Source organism: Heliangelus exortis, chromosome 24 (assembly GCF_036169615.1).
Source record: "Heliangelus exortis chromosome 24, bHelExo1.hap1, whole genome shotgun sequence".
Classification (NCBI taxonomy): domain Eukaryota; kingdom Metazoa; phylum Chordata; class Aves; order Apodiformes; family Trochilidae; genus Heliangelus; species Heliangelus exortis.
In genome coordinates this window covers 4762334-4785030 of record NC_092445.1, presented here as the reverse complement: position 1 = coordinate 4785030, position 22697 = coordinate 4762334, and the positions used below count along the sequence as shown (strand labels likewise).

The 22697-nt window shown below is 53.7% G+C and overlaps 1 protein-coding gene across 2 annotated transcripts; it reads left to right on the top strand.

The window, feature by feature from the left end:
• Positions 1–308: 308 nt before the first annotated feature.
• Positions 309–21538, top strand: TFAP2E (transcription factor AP-2 epsilon). 2 transcript variants are annotated; one of them, XM_071767638.1, is made up of 8 exons: positions 309–451; positions 578–1024; positions 1307–1358; positions 13831–14049; positions 16503–16731; positions 16998–17116; positions 19567–19708; positions 20002–21538. In XM_071767638.1, the coding sequence occupies exons 1-8, from the start codon at positions 425–427 to the stop codon at positions 20288–20290; spliced, it is 1524 nt and encodes a 507-aa protein (XP_071623739.1). In that variant the 5' UTR covers positions 309–424; the 3' UTR covers positions 20291–21538. The 2 variants fall into 2 exon arrangements, with proteins under 2 accessions (XP_071623739.1, XP_071623740.1); XM_071767639.1 differs by lacking the exon at positions 13831–14049.
• Positions 21539–22697: the final 1159 nt, after the last annotated feature.

The window sequence follows — 22697 nt, the reverse complement described above, 5'->3', positions numbered from 1 at the left end:
ACACGGCTCTCAGGCAGCGCGGCCCGGGGCGGGGGGAAGCGGGGGTTGTCCCCCGGGCTGGGGGGGGGGTGTCAGGGCACCGTGCTTCCCGGGACCACGATAATCAGGCCACTCGAAGAAGCGGGGAGCGGCATCGGCCGCGCTCCGGGGGTCGGTGGGAATCCCTCGCGCCCCCCGCCCCGGCCGCCGTCGGGAGCCATCGGGGCCCCGCGGGAGCGGGCGGCGCGTCCCCGTCCCCGCGCTCTGACGCGCGCTCTCGGCGCGGCGGGCGCGCCCCCGCCGCTATAACTGGCGTGCATGGAGTCGGGGCCGGCGCAGAGGAGCGGGCGGGCGATGGGAGACGCCGCTCCGGCGGGATAGAGGGGCGGAGACGGGGGCACCCCCGGGGCCCGGCCCGCCCGGGGCTCGCCGCGGGCCAGCACAGATGCTGGTGCACAGCTACCCGGGCATGGTGAGTGAGGGACGGGGCGGGCCGGGACCGGACGGGACGGGACGGACTGGGACCGGGGGGTAGCGACCGGGGGGTAGGGACCGGGGGTCCGCTCCCACCTCACCGCCGCTGTCTCCGCCGCCGCAGGACCGCGCCGAGGGGCTGCCCGGGGCGCCGGCCGGGGCCCGCCTGCCGCAGCTGCCCGCGCTCAACCAGGCGCCCTACGGCTCGGCCCCGCCGCTTTGCCACACGCCCGCCGCCGACTTCCAGCCGCCCTACTTCCCCCCGCCGTACCCGCAGCCGCCGCTGCCCTACCCGCAGGGCCAGGAGCCCGGTTACCCGCACCTGGCGGACCCCTACGCGGCACTCAGCCCCCTGCACCAGCACCAGCAGCCCGCCTGGCCCCCGCAGCGCGGCCGGCAGGAGGACGCGGGGCTGCTCTCCCAAACCCACCGTGCCCTGGGGCTCGACCCCCGCCGCGAGTACCCTGCCGTGCCCCGCCTGCTCCACGGGCTGCCCGACGGCGGACACGGCCTCGCTGACGGACCGCTTGGCCTCCACGGCCTCGGCCACCACGGCATCGAGGACATCCAGGTACCGGGGTGACGGCGGGATGTCTCGGGGAGTGGGGGAACCGATCCCGCCACCGCCTGTGCGCCTGGCAGAGTCCTGGCTCGGGCCGCGCGGCGTCCGTACCCCCGGGTAAAAAGGGCCGCGGGGCCGGGAGCCCCGTTACCGGGGCTCGTCCGTGCCCGAGCGATCCCTCCTGACCCGGACAACGGGTGGACCGGGCCCCAGCCGCGCTGTTCCTCGGCCCCAAACCGGTGCCCGCCCTCACCGGGAGCAAGCTGACGGTTCTTTCTTCGGATCTTCCAGGCTGTGGACGACAGCGGGATGAACCTCCTCGACCAGTCCGTGATCAAGAAAGGTAAGAGCGCGGCGGGACCGCGGGACACGGCACCGGTTCTTCCCCGCGTCGGGTCCCCCCGCGACAGCCTCCCTGCAGGCCCGTCCCTTTCCGTCGGGAAGGGCTCACTGCTGTCTCCGAAGGGGCTGGAACGAAAGCGTCAGGTCCCGGCGGGCCAGCGCGTCCCTCTGCCTCCGGGCAGTACCGAGTCGACCGCGCCTTCCCGGTACTGGGGACCGAGGGGCTAGGACGGCCGGAACCGACAATCGGGGAATATCGGGGGCCAGCCCCGGCAGCGATCGTGGCCGGTTTGCCTGGGAAGCTCCGGGGATGCCCCGGCAGGGCACGGCGGCAGCTCCCGGCGCTCCCGATTCTGCCACCACGGCAGAGCGAACCGGACCGGCGGGACTCGTACCGGGGGCAAGGACGAATTTAACTGGGGCTCGTAGATAGCGCGGCCGTAGGAACCGGTCCATGCGTCCGGTGGAGCATCCCGCAGACCCCCCGCCTCAGCAGCAACCCCGGTACTGCGGAGACTCCCTGTCTGAGGCTCCAGAAACGGGGCTTTGCCCCGGGGACAGGCGGGGGAGCAGCCGCTCCTTCCCGGGGCCGGGGCGAGAAAGCGGGGCTGCGGGCGGGGCTGCGGGCAGAGCCCCTGGGGTCTCCCGCCGCCTCTCCTAATTACCCAGCGATTCTCCCTGACCTCCTGAACAGCCTCTTTGCTTCCAAACAAAGCCCCGTGGTTAAATCAGCTCAACTCCGTAAAATATATTTGTAATAAAAGCTTCACCGGGGCACTGCTCCGAGCGGGGGGGACGGGAGCGATTTGCGCGGCTGCTCGGAGCGATGACTCCGATGCAACATCCCAGCATTGCTTTTAGCTTCTCCCCGCGATTGTTTTATACAAAGGAAAAAAATGTAGATGGAAAGGAGGTGTTTAACTGCTGCTCCGTCGTCCCTCTATCTCCAACACAAACGAAACCGCAGCCGCCGGTGCGGGCTCGGCGAGGGGTTAACGCGGGCAACGGGGGCTGGTTCCGAACGGCCTGGGCCCGGGCAAAACGCCGCTGAAACCGGGAGGGTTTCGTCATTAGCAGCAGCAATGTGGGAAACGTCCCCGATTCGCGACGGGACGGAATGGAACAGAGACCGGAGCTTGAGCTTGAGGTTCGTTCGTTCCCGGTCTCGGTCCTGGTCCCGGTCCTATCATGACTCGAGAGACGGTTAACATGACCCGGCCGCAGCCGAACCCCCGGTAACTGCCCAGCCCCTGTAATCCGGGGAAAATATCCCGATCGTGCCCTTCCTCCCCCCCCGGCAACCGTCGGTGCCGGGGGGAGCAGCGTTCCCAGTGCGTTCCATCCCCTTTCCCTGAAAATTGTTGTTCTAAGAACGAAGGTTCATTACATGCGACATTTCTGGGGAGCATTAATGACCGTAATTATTTTAGCTTTAATTAAAACACATGAGAGGCATTTTGTTAAATGTCCTTGTATGAGAAATGGTTTCACGAAGCTGCGGGCTGCGTGTGCGCTCTCCTCGGGCGGGAGCGCCGGTATCTTCATAAAATCCTCTGAAATTAGAATATAGTCTGGAAGTTGGGTTGAAGTTACAGAGGGTTTTCCCCCCGATCCCCCCCCCCCTTTTTTTTTTTTTTTTTTTTTTTTCTTTTCATAAATGCGCCATGACTTAGAAATTTTCGTCTCTCGTCGGGATAATTTGTTCTTGTTTGGTGCCAGATTTGGGCCTGCAGATCCTCTAGTCTCTTTCGGAAAACAAATAATGTATATATTTAAAAGTAGCCAAATAACCTTGGGTAAAAATCGTGGCTTGTAGGTGCAGGGAGTCTGCAGCCCCTGTGCTTTCTTGTATTTGTTCTTCCCACTTTGGTTCTCTTGTATGTTTGTTTTGTTTTGTTTTCCCTGACGTCTTTGGAATAAAAATGCAAAATACATTTTGGGGAATAACCGGATTCCGAGGGCAGCCGTGAGGGCGATGCGGTGCCGGGGTATCCTCGGCTCCGCTCCGGAGCTCAGAGCCTCGAGTTAGCTTTAGTAGACTGAGATAAATAAATCCACAGCAAAACCTGCGTTTGCGGGGGGGCCACGAAGACACCCCGAGCACCCAGCAGCGGCCCCGGGACGGAGGCACTGGGCGGGGGTCCTGCAGCAGAGCCGGAGTCCGGGACTCCCTGGCCCGCTCCTGGCAGCGGGAGCTGCGGGTCCGTCCCGGGCCCGATCGGTTGGATTTCGATAGCCCCGCTCACCGGGGCGGCCCTGGTAGCGATGCCCCAAAAGCCGACAAGTTGGGCTTAAAAGTCAGCTGGGGAATTCAGGAAGATGCAGCCGAGAGGGTTCGGGATCCCACCAGCAGCAGCGGGGCAAACAGCTGCCTTCCGCTCCCACCGCGCCAATTAATTGATGTTTTTCATTCTGCTTTATCTAATTCCTTTTTTTTTTTTTTACCTTCTTTTTAAATTACTATCATTTTTAAAAATATATATAATACGGGCTCGTTCTTCTCTGGCTCTGTCTGCACTGAGCTGTCTCTGAAGCCACAGCGGGGGCGTGCGGGGAGCCTGAGGAGAAGCCCCGGCCCTCTCGGCCAGAATGAACTACACCCTCGGGGGAAATTGGGAAAAAAAAAAAACCAAAACAAAACAATCGGAGCGAAATCCCCGGTGGCTTTCAGGCAGGCAGCGAAGGCGAGGAGGGGTGCGGGTGGGCAGCGGGGGTTCTTTGCGCGGGGGTCGAGGGATAACGGTAAAACGCGGGATAAAACGAGGGATAAAACGCGCAGTTTTGTCCGAAATCGTGCAGAGATCTGAGATGCGTCAGCGGGGGTGATAAAACCTTAAATTCCTGACGGAATGGCCCCCGGACAGAAACCTGATATAAATCTGTGCCTGTGAAAACAGATAAATCTCTCCTTAATTAGTTGCCGAGATACTCTTGTCCTGGTCCAACGAAATATTAATCACCTGCCCCAAATCCATCTTTTCGCTCCTGCACTCGGGGGTGATTTTCGCCCGAGCCAAGCGATAATCAGGGTCAAAGACAGCGCAGAGCCGGGGGGACGCGCCCGCAGCCCCCGCCTGTCCCCTCCGGTCCCTCGGGAGGCTCCGGGACCGTCCCCATCGCCGGGGGGGCCGTGATTGCCGGTGTCCCCCCTACTCCCAGCACGAACAGGGGTAGAAGGAGCCTTCCGGAGCCCCCCTGGCTGAGTGTTTGCTTTTCCTTGCTTCCCTTCTTAACCAAACTCCGAGGCTTTCAGCAGTTAATGGCATTACAGGGGATTTTTGCAGAGATCTGAGGGATGCAGCGCGCTTATACACCCCGGCTCTGTTTTCCCGCAAAGCTCCCGCTCCTTTTGCTGCAGGTGGCCTCGATTTTAGCAAGCGGGAGAGGAGGCGGGGGCAGCCGCGGGGTCCCCGTCCCAGAGACGCGCGGTCCCGCATCGCCGGCTGCGGGGTCCGGCCTGAGCGGGCAGAGCGGGGTGGGCTGGAAACACACGCTCCAAACTCAGCATCCACGATCGCTCCCGGGACAGGCTCCGGGACTGTATTCCCCCCGGGCCAGGGGCGTTAGGGATGCGGCGGAGGCAGAGCCGGGATCTCGCTGGGAGCAGCTCTGCAGAGCAGGCAGGAGCTGCTGGGGTGACACTCGGGGATGGGGTTTCGGAATTAAATAGGTAAAATCTTGCATAGGGCAGGAGAGCTTTTGTGATTTTTTGATTTTTTTTTAATTTTTTTTGTGGTTGTTGTTGTTGTAAACGCGTTTGCTTGTTCTTCCTCCTTTTCAAATTTCCTCCAGAAATTATTTGCTGTCTTATTTTTATTGCAGTTGTATTTGTTTGGGGTGTTTTTTTGTTTTTTGTTTTGCTTGGTTTTGTTTTGTTTTGTGTTTTTCCTCTCAAGCACTTATCTAAGACTGGGAAGGTATTCGACTTGAAAACAGTAAAATTAACTCTGAAGAAGTTTAATCCAGTGCTCTGGCTTTAGGCTACAGCAGCCAGGGGCATTTTTCTGTGCAGTTCACCTGGTGCCCTGATGGTGTCCAAACATCCAGGACAGCTCCTCAGGCCCTGACCCGAACCCCCCCCAAAAGAGCCGAGTCCCAGCTAGCCCTGAGCATTGGGTGCAAGTCCTTCCCTCAGCAGAGTGAGGACTGGGAGATGTTCTGCTGTTAAATTCAAGCTTTACACTACAGCAGTTGGTAGCAAGAAATCCTACGACTTGCTCATAAAATCAGGAGGGATTTTATAGCTTCAACATCCCTCCTGCATCAGCCGAAAGCTCCCGATGGTGCCTTTTGATTATAAAGAAAAATACAAATCTCTCTTCCTGGCACCTCGGATCCTTCTGGAGTGCAGGACTCGCTCCGGGGTCCTGCCGGGGGTGGGCTGGGGCCCTGTGAAGAACAGGAGCAGGGAGAGCCGCAGGGATTCACACATCCTGCTCAAAGGGAAGGGTTTTGGCTGCTGCATTTTCCACCCTGGAGTACGCTGAGAGGAGGGTGCAGCCAGCCTGGCCCCGCTGGCACCGGGGGGTGCTGTGTGGCTGCCAAGGCCTGAGCTCCCCTGGCCTCGTGTCGAGGCTGCAGGATTTGACCTCTCTTCTTTTTGTGACTTCGTTTAAATTTCCATCGCTGGGTTTTCAGCTGCTGCAGAGTGGCAGTGCTAGCGTTTCTGCTCAGGAATGTGGACCTGTTTGGCTGGATGCTGGACAGAGGGCTGGAAAGCTGTGCCTCAGAGCACTCTGAGCCCACAGCGTGTAGAAATATTGCAAGAAGTAGCTGTCACTGCTAAAGAATGCAGCAGAGGAGGGAGATTAAGGCTGAGATCCTTAGATCCACTCGCCACCACATGCAGGCTCCAGGTTTTGATGCAAAATCTCCCTCTGGGCTTCATGGGGGTGGGCTGCCCCTGAGCCTGGGGTGCTGAGGTGCTGTTTCTCCTTCCTTTCAGTGCAGAGAGGGATGGAGCTGTAAGAGACACTGCGTGAGGCCAGATGTGGCAGGGGAAAAAAAAATATGTATCTTGAAAGAAAGGTAGATTAGATAAACATCATTTCCTGTGACGAGCAAGGTAATAAATGAGGTCATCCCATAAAACACCCGGGGCTGCAGAGAAACATCTTTTATAAGAGTGTCCAGGCCGTGGGTGGAGGAGCCTGGACCCCAGTCAGCTGTATGGCTGGCAGAGCCCTCCTGGCTTCCTGCAGCTGTAGCTGCTGCTGGAGTTTTCCTGAGTGGGAAAAGGGGCTCACAGGGGACAAGCCAGGTCTTGACTGGAGGCTTTGCTGCCTTAGCACTGCTCACAAAGGCTTTAAAGTTGAGACAAGCCCTCGCACACCCCACGAGACACAGCAGTGTTCAAAGCCCAGGCACACACCTCCCCAGCCCTCACACACACATGCGTGTGCAGCAGGAACACCTACGAATCAAACAGGGAGAGTTGAAAGAAAGTTTTTACTCTGAACTGCATCCAGATCACCATTCCTCCATTAAAATTATATTTTTAATGTCCTATAATTGCACCAGGATAAACCCAGGTGTGTGTTCACGAGAGATAACACACGCGGGCACTGGGGAAGGTGCTGGGCTTTGTCTCAACCTCCCTGGTGCCTCCCAGGCATGTGTTATCTCCAAGTTTCATGTACCTTGTCATGACTTACTGTTTAATTAGATGTTTTTAAATGAATTTTTTTCTTTGTTAGGAGTAAAGAGCAATTCTTAAGGGATAGGTTCAGAAAAGCCAGCTGGGGTTGCTTTCTGGAGTGTAGTTTGGGCCAAACCAAAAGCACTTCTGCTCCAGGAGCTGGACCACAAGTGAGGTTCCTTCAGGGGACAGCACCCATGTTCACCCTGGGCTGGTTCTGGAGCTGCTCAGCCTTGATTTTGAGATTTCTCTTCTTCCAGCTGAGCGCCTTAATTATTTGAAGGGCCCGAATGAGGTTCTCTGAAGTCCTGTCCTAGCACCCTAACCACTAAACCATCTCACCCTTTCCTGTGTGATCCTAGGGAATTACACATTCTTGCTGTCCTTCCTCCTTTAATTCTTAATGGAGGAACTAATTAGCAACTGTGGGTGTAAAGCTTGGAGCTGCTGAACTCTCAGCTCTGTTCTCCCTGCCCTGTCCCATTCCCAGCTCTGCCATACCCAGGTATCACCTCTGCTTTGGAGAAAGGTCCCATGTTGTGTTCTGGTGGAGGAGTGAGAAAATCTCTATAGAAATGAGCCCAAAAGCCCCATTGCAATGAAGTGCCCCAGAGGATGATGTGCCTGCAGGTCTGGGTGAGGGGCTCTGGAGCTGGCAGCAGGTTCACCTTTGCAGCCTAAAAAGCCACTGCAGCTTCTGCAGTGCGTGCTTGGGATTCCAGCCGGGCTGAGCCTCCCCACCCTCTATCTCCAGCATTTATCTGGCATCAGTCACCCAAGTGCTGAGGCGCCAGGGAGTGAGGGATGGGGTCAGGCCCTATTCCCTCCAGACTGGTTGGACAGGTCCTGGGGAGCAAGTGGTGTCCCCAGTGAGCTGGCTGCATGGGGACAGCATCCCCAGGGTTCCCTGGGAGCCCTGAGGTGGCTCCGTGTGCCAGGGAAGCAGAGCTGGTGGTCCTGGGGCTGAGGAGGGGTGAGCAGAGGCTCTGGCCAAGGGTGTGCAGGGTTTCTCCAAGCACAAGACCCAGGTTAGCAAGCAAGGGGGGCAGTCAATAATGAGATATCACCAGAGGGTTTGCAGGCACCCCAAGAACTGTGTCACACTCATCTTTGTCTGTGTGTCCCATCCCATGCCTCTGGCTGGGCTCTCTCTGTGCTGTTTCTGTGGCTGGTTGGAGCTTTCCCCAAGGAAAGATGTGGATCCTGCTCCTTCCCTGCTGCTCCTCCCCAGCACCCTGGTGGTCCCAGCCGTGGCAGGGTGTTTTCCTGGTCAGGCTGCACCGCGTCTGCTTTGCTGGACATCCTACCAACACACAGGTGTTGGAAATCCAGGGCATCTTCCCAGCAAGGAAAAGTAAAAGCAGCTTTTCTGTGGTGGTGGTGGTGAGCAGTGCCTCTCCCCAGAGCGATCCCCGGGCGAGCCGGTGCCTCCAGACCCACAGGTGAACCCACAGATGGACACAGCTGCTGTCTGAGGCCCAGACCCAAACCCTCCTGCACGCTGGCAGCAAGTTCTATGCAAAGAGAAACATTTTTCTGTTATTATTCATGTCTAATCTTTGCTGAAGGGTCTTTTGCCCTTCAATAATCTAAATGCTTTTTAACAAATTGATAGCAACGTCACCGGGGCTTACGCGGGATCCGCCAGAGAGAGACACTGCATCTTTGTTCCCCCTTTTCAGATTATGTAGATCCCACCACACAAATTCAGGGGCTTCTATAGGGAATAGAGGGAAAACCTCCCAATCACGTTACTGTAAAATGGATTATACTGTTTAAACACATAAAGAGCCTGTAGACTGGTTGCCAAAATGTAATGGGAGTTTGTGCTGCTAAATGAACAAACCTGGGGTGGGGAATGCCACGGGGCAGAGCAGTGGAGTGTGTGAGGCTGAGCTGGGCTGACCTGGGATGAGAAACTTCTCTCAGTGGCAGCATGGAGCAGCCCAGGGTTCCAGTTCCTCTGGCCTAAACCCTGGGGCTCCCCAGCCTCAGCTTCTTGCCTTCCCAGCACCTGCGAGTTCCGAGCAGTGAAGCACAGGAATTCTGTACAAGCAGCAGCAGAGCTACATCCATCTCAAGCAGTTAGAGATGGAACTGACTTCTAAATGGTTGTCATTTCTAATTCAGATGCATTGGCTGCAGATACAAAAAAAAAAAAAAAAAAAAAAAAAAATTCTAATCGGGGGGAATTAAATACCTGGAATTCCTGCAGTAGCCCCACAGGCAGTAAATATCTGCAAATACACTTGGACATTCAAAAGCAGAATCCAAATCCTTTTCCATTTCTTTCCTGCAAAATTTGACCACTTGGGTTTCGCTCCTAGGAGGACATTTTAATCATTAATAATTGCTGCTTTCCAGTGGGATGCTCCTGAGGTTATTGTCCCAGCTGCCACACCACGGGCTCCCCAGACAGCACAGCCCAGTCCAGTCCCTGCAATGAAGCACAGCAGGGAAATGTGTGGGAACTCACAACAAATTATTTGTGTACAGTTTCCAAAAAAATTCTCAAAATACTCAGAACAAGCAGCAGATTTGAGGTGGAGTCACTCCTAAATGGTAAAGCAGGGCAATATGTTAGCTGAAATCATTAATTGCACAGCATTTCCTAATCCCCTTCCCAGGCCTGGAGGAGGGAAGGATGCTTCTGTAAGGTCTGAAAAAGATTTTTGTTGTATAGATTGGCTGTTCCAGTCAGGACACAATGGACTGAGCAGGTACCATCCTCAGCTGAGATGTTGAGGCTGAACCTTCCTGCCCCACGGTCCTGGCTCAAAGCTCCCCAGGAGCAGAGACCTGAGGTGAGACACAGCAGGTGCTTCACTGGGTAAAACAGAGGCACAGAAAGAAAAATGCAATTAATATCACATGGCACCTTCACATCTCCTTCGTAACTTAATGTATTGATTTGCATTGGAAACAAAATGTTAAGTGCAGGAGCTTTGCATAGGCATGGGACCTCTCCTGATTTGCTTTCTCATGGGAATAGTTGGAGGCTGCCAGTTGTATCCCTGCTCCCTCTCATCTTCTGAGAGTCCGAGATCCATTTCCCTATCAGGACTCAGCAATCTGAAAAGCCCAGAGATAAACTCAAGATTCTTTCCATCCTTCCATTTGAAAAGGCCTTCCAGCCCATTGCAGCCTTTCCTAGAGAGGCTCTTTGAGATGGGGACTGGGGTCAGGTTGTGCATTCAAGATAAAGAAAATACCTGTATAATCCCCTCTGGGAAGAAAGGATAATTACAGAGTGTGGGTTTGAAATATGGCTGATGGCACTGACCTCCCTCCCTGGACCATCAATAAATACCTCCCTGCTGAAACACCAGGAAATTGGAGCAGCTGAACTCTGCAGCACCTCCACGGTGCAAAAAGGGCTTTTAAAGCCATGGCAGGAGCAGCTGCCTCTGGCTCACACCCACATCCAGATCCTTCTTTACATATGTATCTCCATTTTATAATTTACATCAGAGACATTCAAACGAAGGTTACGTGAGCCCACTGAAAGCTCTTCCTGAAAGACAGCAGTAATCCCTCACCTTTCCTCAGGGCTGCTCACAGCATCCTCAGCACTGCTTCTCACCACTGCAGTGATGCCCCAGCCAATGGGTCCTGTCTCCTGAGAGGGATGAAGGATGCTGAAGTCCTTTTTGGGTGGCTGGAGCCAGTGCTGTGCCTGCAGCTGGGAGTCCCCGGCAGCCTCCTGAAGGGATTAACTGATGCCTCTTCAAGGTGTGATCTGAGATGCAGCACACTCCCACTTTTGAAAGAAATGTTGCAACAAAAGCTCTGATGTCCAGGGATTTGGCACTGCTGAGGAGGAGGATTTACCTGTAATGTATCTAAGGAGAAAAGAGAACAGACTTGTAAGACAGGCAGCAATTTGCATGTTCCCCCTGGACTTGTTTTTCCCCTCGCAGCACCCTGAGCCCCAGCTGGAAAAGGAACTGAACAAACAACACCTTGGCAGGCAGCTCAGTTTCCAAGTACTGCAGATTTTCCTGCTTACAAATCATTCTGCAAGCAGGTAGCACACCTCTCCTCTGGAAATGAGTCAGTACTTTGTCTTTTTTGTACATAAACGTCTATTTTCCTTCAAAAGGTGATGGTCTGCAGTCAGCCCAGAGCATGGGCACTGCCATCCCACAGCACCCACACTCCAAGACTGAGCCCAGGCTGCAGGTGCACCTCTTGCACTGAGTATTTCCATGTAGAAGTGGCTGTATCCAGGGAAAACCAGGAAATTCTCCAAGACTTTCTACCTCCCCGGGTAAAATTCAGCCTTTGAAGAACGTTTCTTTTTGCTCCTCCTTCTTTGTACCTGGAAATTAAAAAAACCAAGAGACCCAGCTCTGCAAACCAGGAGTCAGTAACTTCATGCTCTGTCTCGGGACACCTCAAAAGCACAAAGCTCCTTGGTCTGGCCACTGGATTCACAACTGAGTCATCATCAGCTCCCAGGTTCCTTCTTCTCTCCTTCCCCCCAGCGTCTCCTGGAAATCCCTCACAGCACAGGGCTGGAACATCCCATCAGACCTGCAGCACTGCTGGAGGAATCAGGACCTGGTGCTCTTGGCAATGACATTTCCACACCAGTCTGCCTCTCCAAGGAGCATCATCATGCCCCATCTTTGAAGCTGGACCAACTCCTTCTGGCTACATTTACCAGCCATGGACTCCTCACCTTTCATCCAGGGATCACTTGACAAGTTTTAATCAGCATCCCTCTCAGGCAGATATTCTTGGCCCCTTTTTATTGATAGAGCCCAGCCCAAACTGGGGAGGTGTCCTGCCCAGTGTCACACAATTCCCCAGCAGAGCAGGGAGATGGCTGCTCCTGCAAGCTGCTGGCTGCCCAGGACATGGGGAAAGCCACACACAGGCAGGGTCCCCTCCAGCTCTGAAATGTCCAGGGATGAAGCCTTTGGTGTTCCTGGGAACAAGGACCCGCTGTGATATCACTGCCTCTGTATCAAGGGTTTTCATGCCACAGTAAGTGGAGCTGTGAGAGTTTCATCCTCTGATGGGTCCTGCCCTGTGATGCTGCAGGTGGTGGGGAGATGCTGAGCATCATGGAAACTCTCCCTGGGACTTCATACAGGAGGGAGGAGGAGGATTATTTCCCATCCCACCTTCAGCAGGATTTCCTTCAACTGTTACTGACACTGCTGCTCTCAGCAGCTGAATTCCAGACCCCAGAGTGTCCCAGGAGAAGGGGGCAGTGACAAAGCAGCGTGGCAGGGAACATCTCTGCAGTCCTGGAAGCAGAGCCCACACTGAGCCAGTTTGCTGCAGCTACTGCCTGGGCTGCTTGGAAAAGCATTCCCATGGAGCAGGAGAGCCTGCACTCGGGTCATGCCCATATACCCAGGCTTTGGTAAATCATTTAACTTATTCTGTGCCTCAGTTTTCCCCAGCAGCAATAATGAGCCAGCTCACACAGGCCCTGGGAGGGAGTTAATGACTCCAGGAGCTGGTCCTGTACCAGCTCTGAGCTGGGCATTAGCATCCTGACAGCTTTGCCAGCCTCCCAGCTCTGCCAGCTTCACCTTCTTTCAGAACTTTCTGTAGCACCTACCTGCACCCCGTCCTGCCACAGCACCCCCAGGACAAAACACTTACCTGGAGTTTTGGGTTGTGAAATCCACAGCGAGCTCAGCTCTGTACCAGGGGCTAAGCATCAGCTACACCAGTCCAGGCCTTTTGGATTTGCTGAATTAGAAGCAGACAGAGGAATCTGAATTGAGCAACACTCCCATAGGGAAAAAAAAAAAAAAAAAAAAAAAATCACCTCTGAGGAGCACCTGGCAGCTAAAGGAAAACAAAAAAACCAACAAAAAAAATTAGGGAGACAAATCAAAGCAGCCAAGCCTCCATGACTGAGGGGCTTCAGGAAGAGGACTTTTTTTTCCCCTTTCCCCCATGTAGAGACCTTTGGTCTCTGCAGTAACTCCCCAGCTCACCTCCCATCCACCCAGAGCTGGCAGAGCCCACATGGGACCTATGGGGAAATATAACAACAGCAGAGAGCAAAGCTGAGAAAAAGACCTCATACTCCTCAGTTTTCCGAGCAGTTGGCAAAAGTGTAATTTCCCTTTCTTTGGCTGAATCAACCTCAACAACTCCCCTCAGCTTGTGTCCTGCCCTTTATAGCTCCCGGGGTGGGTGGGATGCCCGAGCTGAGCCCGGTCCTGTGCTCCCGGAGGGAGGGGGCTGAGCACCTGGGCACCCTGGGGGTGTCAGCACCAGCATTTAACCCTTTTCTCATCATCCTGCGTGATGTGTCAGCCTGTCGGGGTACGAACGAGCATCTCTGGGGAATGTTTCTGCTGGAAACCCCATCCCCAGGGTCCTGCCCGGGCAATGAGCCTGCCCGAGCCCCTGGCACAAGGACGAATGGGGCGAGAGCTAAGGGAAGGATCCCTCGGGGGCAGGGATCTCCTCTGGCCAAACGCAGTGAACATCAGAAGGGGTGAGCAGGGCAGTGACACCGATGTGACATTTCCACTCCCAGATACAACGAGTAGAGGGGCGGTCAGGTCCCCGCCTTGTCCGGCTCCCTCTCCATTTGGGCACCAAGTGCCCCCCACTCCCATCCATCACCTGGTGCCCACAAACTGCCTCGTGTTTGAACGCCCCGTGCTCCAGAAGCAGCTCGGATGAACCCTCGGCCGTGCGTCCCCTCGGGGCCGGGTGCCTGCGTGTCCCCGTCTGGCTTCGGAAGGGAGCGGCGCTGGGCTCAGGCGTTGGTGTCCCCCGCGCCGGGGCCGGGGGCTGTCACTGCGTTCCGGGCCCACCCCCCCACAACCGTCTGATGGTTCCTTCTTGTCTGCAGGCTGGCTCAGGTGCTCCGATCACCTGCTGCTTGCGGGAACAGGAAAGCAGCAGCTGAAGATCGAGGGGGACTTTTGGTTTACTCAGATGGCAAGAGACAATTTTGGTTCCCCAAAAGCCAAGGAAACAAAGCTGTCAGGCTTTAATGGTAGCTTGTCTCCCTCCTGCAGCATGTTTATGGGCAAACAAGCTGCAGATCAGACCAGGCAAACAGCAGCAGGTGAGGCCAAATAACAATAATTAATAATTAATGGCGAACGTGGCTGTGTTTATTCTTGTTGTATTGAGGCAACGTTGTCTAATGGCTGAAGCACTGTTGTAGGACTCCAGGGACCAGCCTGCTTTCCAGAGCTGCCTCTAACCCCTGTGTGATGCCAGGCCAGACACCCGCCCTGTGTCACCTGCCCAGCGTGGGGGTGCTCAGCCCCGGGGCTGATGCCAACACCCCCTGATGTGCTGGGTGCCCGCTGCCTGCAGGGGCTGTGGCAGGGGGCAGGGGTGACCTGGCAGCTCTGGGCAGTCCTGGTGGTTACAGCTCTGGGTTACAGCTATCAAGGGGGTTTGCTTCTGGCAACGAGGTCGTTCCTCAGAATGTTTCAGAATGTGTTTCAGAAGTGTTGTGATGTCTCCATGCCTCCTCCCCGCTGTGCATGGACACCCCTCCATGCCCTGCCCTGCATCTCCCCTCCTAAATACACTGGAGCTGTGTGGGACCCATTTCCAGCCTGGTTTTCCATGAGCTCCCGTGTTTTGCCTCCTCCCCAGATGCCAGGTTTCACAGACACACGTGGCAAGGCATGATTCCCCTCCCCTGCATGGCTGCACAGTCCCTCATGCGTGTGCAGGTCCTGGCCATGCATGCAGTTTGCATGCAGCCCTCTGCACGATCCCAGGCATGCATAGATATGCCAGTACCTGAATTATGCAGAGCTCTTCATGGATAAAGTCTTTGATACAAGCAACACTGGCTCTCCAGGGGTGTCTGGTTTGGGGGTGGCTCTGGCTGCAGCTGAACCCCCATGGGGCTGGGTGCCTGGACCTGACGTGCCACACGCCTCAGCAGCCACGTGGATAGCTGTAAAACATGCTCTGACAAACATAACCTGTTCTGGGGCTGTGGAAGAAAGCTTTGAAGTTGCTGCTTCCTGGAAACAGCTCTGGCTTCCTCTGTCTCATGGTGATGTCCCCGTGTTTGTTCTTCCCTGAGCAGTCCCCAGGCAGCTGCAGTCGTGGCAGACGCCGGCACCGCAGCGGGTGATGGCAGCAGGGTCTGTCCTGCCCTTCAGTTCCCTGACTTTGCCCGAGTTCCACGCTGAAAGGAAACTTTATGCACCTTAACTCCCCTGCATTCATCTTTCAGCCTTAAAACATTAGCCGGTTTTATGTAACATGTGCTCCTTTTTTATTGCCACGCTAACAAGTTGTTGAGCTGCATTCACAATATGCTGATTGTAAGAGCCCCCTAATAGGTCCAGTCTATGTGCCCTCCCCAATTAATTTTCGTGTTTTCTGTTTCATTTTGGGCATGTGTATTTCCTTCATAAAACCTGCACCAGGGCCTGGCGTTGGCTGCCACATTACTCACAGGAGCCATCTGAAGGTGCTTTGTGGAGCAGTCATTACTGAGGAACCACAGAGAATGCCAGGGCTGAGCTGACCCCTGGCAATGGCATTTGCAGCCCTCTTTGGATTCTTTCAAAACTTACTTTTTTTTCCATAGTTAAATTGGTTGTTAATTTCGGAACATAAAAGCCAGAGAGAGTTGGCACAAGTTCCAGCCACAGTTCTCACCTATAAACCTCTGCTGCGTCTCAGAACGTTGCTGACGGGGTTGATGTATGGGAGAATCATGCCCAGACCCCAGGTGATGCTGCCCTCACCACTGCCTCTCCAACCTCTTGTGTTGGCTGCCCTTTGCCCCTTGAGTAAAAGGAAGTTTGTGCTGGATTAATTTGGTTTGATCTTCTCAGATTTCCTCTAAAACTGGAGATGATGAAAGTTCGGGGCTGTGGCTTGCTGTGGGGCTAATCCCAAAACTGAAGTCAAAGAAACTCCTTCCACAGGTTCCTGTGGGCACACGCTGGCAAACGTGGCTCTTGGCCATCCCCCATCTCCCGGGTTTGGTGAAGATGGTGGCTCAGCATGGCTCATGGTCCTGCCTGGTGTCTGCATGGAGCTGGGTGACCACCACGGCCCCGTCTGGAGACAGGGAAGGAAAAGCACCAAGGGCAGCAGGACCAGGAGTGCTTTGCCCTGCCACCACCTCCACAGAGCACCCCAGGGGGACAGGGAGAGGCAGCTGGTCACAGGGCCAGGCAGTGATGCTATGGACAGTCCTCAGCCTGCCAGGAGACCAGCCCAAAACCTTGGCTTTAATTACAGCAGAGCTGGGAGGCGTGGGAAAGCAGGCAAGAGCAGAGCCCAGGCTTCTTCCTTTTTATTTTTTTTTTCCCTTTCTTTATTTTAGCTTCATCACCCCACCTCTGTTATTTTATTAAGGGAAAAACCAACCTGAGATCTCTCAGCCAGCCGTGCTGGGATGTGGATGGCAGCACATGGGTGCTGGAGGGGGGGGGGTTAGAAAGCTGCAGGTAGGGGGTTCCCAAGCAGCTTCCCTGGCTCTGGAATCTCTCAGCCAAGCTCTCCTCTTCTCTCCCCCCTTTTGTCTCCCAGTGCCCATCCCCTCGAAGGCCAACGGCACCACCATTCCCACCCTGTCAATGAACAAAGATGCACTGATCGGAGGGGTGACAAATCCCAACGAGGTCTTCTGCTCCGTGCCTGGGCGCCTCTCTCTGCTCAGCTCCACCTCCAAGTACAAAGTGACGGTCGGGGAGGTGCAGAGAAGGCTCTCGCCCCCTGAGTGTCTCAACGCCTCTCTCCTTGGAGGAGTCCTCCGCAGGTAAGATGCTCCCTGCGCCCCTGGGACAGCCCAAGGAGACAGAGCCCAAACGCAGGGGCTGATGGCAGCGCAAGCTGCGTGCTCAGCACCAGCTCCACCCCCCCTCTTCACGGAGATGAGGAATTCCTGTGCGTGTTGGGGAACGGCAGTTTTGCTCCTTTTCCTTCTTCCCTTTCAGACCTAAAAGCTTAAACTGGGGTGAGTTACAGCTGTCTTGATATTAATTAAATTTTCATTTTCTCCCCCTCCTCGTTTTCTCTTTTCAGGGCAAAATCAAAAAACGGGGGTCGGTGTTTAAGGGAAAGGTTAGAGAAAATCGGACTAAATCTGCCTGCAGGAAGACGCAAAGCTGCCAATGTCACCCTGCTGACATCCCTGGTGGAAGGTGAGGTCACTCTGCTCCTGCAGAGCATGAGGGTGCCAAAACTTCAATACCCTTCATTTGCAGTTTTCCACAAACAAGAACACTTAACCTATGCAGTGGTCACCACTGCCAGGGACTGGGACCATCCCTGTGTCGGTCTCTGTGCTGAGTCAGGCACATCTGTCTTCCAAAACTCAGGCATTTCTGTTGGAGCAGTCATGGCCCGTGGGGAAAAGGCACCCAGAGCCCAATGGGGGCTGTGAGCTCCCCCTTGGCTGCACCCGAGTGTGCCCTTCACTTGTGTGAACGGGTTCTGGCAACGCTGAGCTGGGTTCACAGAAACCAAGCACCAAAAAAAAAAAACTTGAATAAAGCTGTCCAGAATTCAGCAGCTGTTCTGTAGCACTTGGGACACAACTCAGGTGTTGTCACTCTTGGGCAGCATTGCCCTGTCCAGGCTCCATCACACACTCAGGTCCATCTCTTGCCTCCCATAAGAAGGAGATGCCCCAGATCTGAGTCCTGCCCTCCTCCCCTGGGACAGCAGGGGACAAATGGGACATCAAGGTGATGCAGCACAGCTTGGAGGTCTTGCAAGTGGCAGTAAAGCTTGTAGTAAAGTTTGTAGTAGTCATCCTCAGGGTGTAGCTGAGCCTGGAGGGGTGCTGGGGGCAGCAGAGCCTTGGCTGGCAGAATGCTGCCCACCCTGACCTGGGAGGTGTCCCTGCTGGAAGCTGTTGGTTTGTTTGCTCCCCTCCTCCCTTATGCAGGATGGAGGTGATGGTGTCACCACTGCATCTTGGGGAGAGGGACACGGGGCACAAACAATTGTAGTGACAGCTCCCCGTCCCTTCAAGCTTTGGAATCCATTGTGTTTGCAGCCAGCGTGTTGGAGGCAGCTGCCTGAGGTTTCTGAATAGAAAATCATCTCCATTGTTGCCAGCAAATTAAATGACCCGGTTCATTAGGCAGAGGTTGTTACTGAGGGCAGTTGGTTCTGCTGAATGAAAGGCTGATTTCCATTTAAAAAAAAGGAAGGAAGGAAGGAAGGAAGGAAGGAAGGAAGGAAGGAAGGAAGGAAGGAAGGAAGGAAGGAAGGAAGGAAGGAAGGAAGGAAGGAAGGAAGGAAGGAAGGAAGGAAGGAAGGAAGGAAGGAAGGAAGGAAGGAAGGAAGGAAGGAAGGAAGGAAGGAAGGAAGGAAGGAAGGAAGGAAGGAAGGAAGGAAGGAAGGAAGGAAGGAAGGAAGGAAGGAAGGAAGGAAGGAAGGAAGGAAGGAAGGAAGGAAGGAAGGAAGGAAGGAAGGAAGGAAGGAAGGAAGGAAGGAAGGAAGGAAGGAAGGAAGGAAGGAAGGAAGGAAGGAAGGAAGGAAGGAAGGAAGGAAGGAAGGAAGGAAGGAAGGAAGGAAGGAAGGAATTTTGGTTTCAGGTGGCTGCTGATGTTTTGGTTACTGCTGAACCAGTTCATAGTAAATAAGAGAGTGGTGCCACGTGTGCTTGCTGGGCACCATTTCCTCCTGCACTTCAGTGTTATGGTCCTGGGGATGTTCCACCCAGAGGAAGGAGCCATTGCACTGTCATTGCCCCCACATGCAGAACCTGGCTTGTGCCCCATGGCCCAGACACCCTCTTTCTCACACACTTCCTGTCTTGGTTTACTTCATTTTCTCCCCTCTGCCTTCCCAATGTCCGATGATTTTCAAAAAACACTTTCTGATTGTTTTTTAGTATAGATGACTGCAGATCTCGTTCTCTAGGTTGCCTTATTTGCTTTTTTTTTTTTTTTTTTTTTTTTTTTGAGGAGATCAAGTGGAAAGTATTATCTTTATGTGGGAAGCAGAGGCACTTCCCCCATAATGTACCTTCACAGACTGAGCTCCAGGAGCTGGGGAGACCGTGATGGGATCTGGGTTAATGCTATTAGGATGGATGGCCTAATATGTATGAGCAGCAGGAGGGCAAGTCAAATTAGCTCTGCCTGCCCGACCAGGATTTCGGGTGTTGGGCATGATCAATTGCCATCAGCTCTGATTATTTCCAGGGGGACGCCTGGAGATGGATCAATTCCATCAATGGGTGGGCATTTCCATGGGGTGATGGATACGCTGCCTGCGTGTCCAGCCCGGGGGCCCCTGCACACTGCAGGAGGATGTAAACCCCCTCCTCCTGCCCGTTTCCCACACCCCTGGTTTGTCAAGTAGTCACAGGGCTCAGGTCACTTTTCCACCCTCCAGGCCCTGTTTAAATCCCTGCTAAAAGTGGAGAGGCCAAGAAGAAAATCCGGGAACAGAATGGGGAGAGAAAAATGCAGGAAGGGAAACGTCCAAGGGAGAAACACCTCTGCCACCCAAAAAATCCAGGACCAGTCAGTCCCTGCAGAAATCACCCCCAGCAGTGAGGTGGCTGAAGTTGCTACAGGAATCGCTGCCCCTTCCTTCCCCTGTCCTGATCTCTCCTGATCTCTCCTGCTTGCAGGTGAAGCTGTTCACCTGGCTCGGGATTTTGGGTACGTGTGTGAAACGGAGTTCCCAGCCAAGGCAGCAGCAGAGTACCTGTGCCGACAGCATTCCGACCCCGCCGAGCTCCACACCAGGAAAAACATGCTGCTGGCTACCAAGTGAGTAGAGAGAGCCAGGAGCAGCCTGGGTGGGCACCCAGAGCTGCCAGGGTGGGCACAGAGGTCTGAAAGATGTGCAGGAAGGTGAGGGGTGGGCAGGGATGGAAGTGCTCGGTCTTCCCTGGGACAGGGGACATCCCATCCCATGGCCGCACATCCCCCTGGAGCAGCCAGGGGCTTCACCTGGAAATCCCAGGCTGGGGCAGGGAACAGGGAAGGAGCCCCCAAACCCCTCTCTGTCCCCACCTTTTATCCCCCGGCACCTACACGACCTTTTTTTTTCTCTCTTCCAGGCAAATCTGTAAGGAGTTCGCAGACTTGATAGCCCAGGATCGCTCGCCGCTGGGGAACACCCGCCCCTCCCTCATCTTAGAGCCCGGTGTCCAGAGCTGTTTGACTCATTTCAGCCTCATCACCCACGGCTTTGGGGGCCCAGCCATCTGCGCGGCGCTCACAGCCTTCCAGAACTACCTGGTGGAGTCCCTGAAGGGGCTGGATAAAATGTTCATCAACAGCACGGGGAACGGGCACACGGCCGGAGACTCCAAAGCCTCAGAAAAAGAAGCGAAGCATCGGAAATAACGCGCTGGCTCCTTCCCTCCCTCCTCCCCTCCCTCCCCCCGGTGGTGACCGGGAAGGTTCAATAGCGCTGGGGGGGGTGAAAGGACCACCCAGGACATCGTGTTCTGAACGGCAAGGTTTGGAGCGGGGATGGAACTCGTAGAGGAAATAAAGACCAAAAAACACCAAGCAAACAAACAAACAAAAAAAACCACAACAAAAAAAAGAAGATTTTAAGAATTTAAGAAGAAAACTAATGGACATGGTGAGGTTGAGAATACAAGCCAGGTTAACGATGGCTTTTGCCTTTTTTTTTTTTTTCCTTATAAAATCATGGATGCAGGAAGCCAAGTCATGTGCAATTTTGTTTCGTTTTCTTAAAAACCCACAGCGAAATCCTCCAGGAATTTATTCCAACTGAAAAAGCGGGAAGAAAGAGCAAAAGCTTCAACAACCCAAGAAACCAGAGGGCAGGAGCTGGGTCGCTGGCTGTACCTGGATTTATCAGCTGGTTTTGACAAGCAAACACCCAGGAAACCTTCCCATTTTCCCACCGACAGCCCAATCCTAAAGCCAGACCAAGAGAAAACTGCCAGCAGAACTGCTTCGGATTTAAAGCAGCTTCTTCTAAGACTTTGTTTACAGTTTTCCCACTGAGACTCAAGGTGGATTTTCCCCGGGGCTGAGGAGCCCTGAGCTGCACCAGGAGGGGAGGAAAAACCCCCACAGCCCATCCAGCAGCACCTTCCCCACTGCTGCACTCACAGCTGGGGAGAAAGCAGGTGAAGTTAAACCCAGGACTAAACCAAATCCCACAACCTACAGACAGCAGCACACAAGTTTCTAAAATTAATAATAATTAATAAAGCACAAGGAGCAGAACTTGAACCAGGCCAAACTGAACTGTTCTAAGTCTGTATATATTTATTTATGTGTAATTAAAATCTGAAAGTTTTAAAATGTCCAGTGCGAGTTATTTATATCAAATTGAGTTGGGTTTTGTTCTGTCTTTTTGTTTTGTTTGTTTTGTTTTGTTTTTTTGTTCTGAAAGATGAAAGTCTTTGGATTCTCTGCCATTAGCAACGGGAATGAAGTTTTGGATACACAAAACTGTAGCATGGACAAGATAGGCTGTGGTGATAATGACTATAGAAGTTCTGCAGGATTTTGTACTTGCTGTTGTTTCTCTTAATGCTGCAATAGATGTACAACACCCACACCACAATGTCATTCTCATTATCTTAATAAACCTCTTTTTATTTGAAGAAAGCACCTTCATTGTCTCTGTGAACCAGGTTCCTTCTGCCCCTGTGGTTGAGTCTTGACACACGAGATCAATTTAAAACCCAACATCTTCCAGTTCTGTGGCTGAGGTTTGGCTGATCCCTGCACTCACAAATCCAGAGTTCAGGGCACAGAAGGAGGTGGTGTGGATGCCCTGATCCCAGCACCACTGCTGAGGCTGGGGGTGAAGTCTGAAAGGATGTTCAAGAACTGCTCAGGATAGGCAAATCCAGACCTGTCTGTGGAGAGCTGCAGAAGGACCTCATGGTATCAAGGGATAAATTAGCAGGGAAAATATCCCTACTAATCTACATGAGATGATGCTCCTTAAATTAGCTGCTCTGTTTGAGGCATTGCTAAGGACAGGACTCAGAACATGCTCACAGGAGGCTGGAAATACAAACAAAATGATGGGAACTGTTAGAAAAGGGTTAACAAACCAGAAAACAGTGGAAGAGCAGTGACTTTAGAGAGCTCTGACTCATTACTGTTGGCCCTTTCTCAGAGCTGTACCCACCAGTTTTCTCTGGGGGCTACAAAATAGGCTGATGATAATAGAGAAACAATCAAATGTTCCCCAACAGGGCCAGAGGCTTCCAGAAGGATCTCCCTTTTCTAAAAGTGTGAAAGGAAATATCTTATGTATCAATATAATTTGTGGGGATGACTCGGAGTCAGAAACTTGCATCTAAATACTCCCTTCAAAAGCTTAGGAATGCATTTAAATTGGGAAGCAGATTGGAAACATCCTTTGGTATGAAGTTTGTGGAAGCAAAGACCTAAATGATGGGCTCTGCAGGTCTGGTTTTGCTCTGGACCCTCCCAAAGGAAGATCCAGGAAACAAGGAGGAGCCAGGGAGCAGCATGGAAATACTACAGACACATTAGAGGCTCGTTTACACTTCAAAGCTACTTGGGGTAATGCAGGGTGTGAGCCCAAAGCACAAAACCTATTCCTATTCAAAATTATTCCAAAATAGGAGTGCCCTGTTCTGCATCAGCATTATCCACGTCTAAAATGGATTATGATAAAGGAGAGTGAGGTGCTTTTGTGCTACAGTACAGGTTTCCCTACATGGAGTTATTTAGGATAACTATCCTGGAGTAATTCCATTTGCAGACACCCCGTGGTGCATGAGAAGAG

Excerpts from the sequence above, each read along its gene's own strand:
- TFAP2E (XM_071767638.1), top strand. The coding sequence starts at position 425 with ATGCTGGTGCACAGCTACCCGGGCATG. Across the intron at positions 1,025-1,306 it reads ACGGCATCGAGGACATCCAG|GCTGTGGACGACAGCGGGAT; the intron begins GTACCGGGGTGA and ends CGGATCTTCCAG. Across the intron at positions 17,117-19,566 it reads GCTGACATCCCTGGTGGAAG|GTGAAGCTGTTCACCTGGCT; the intron begins GTGAGGTCACTC and ends TCCTGCTTGCAG.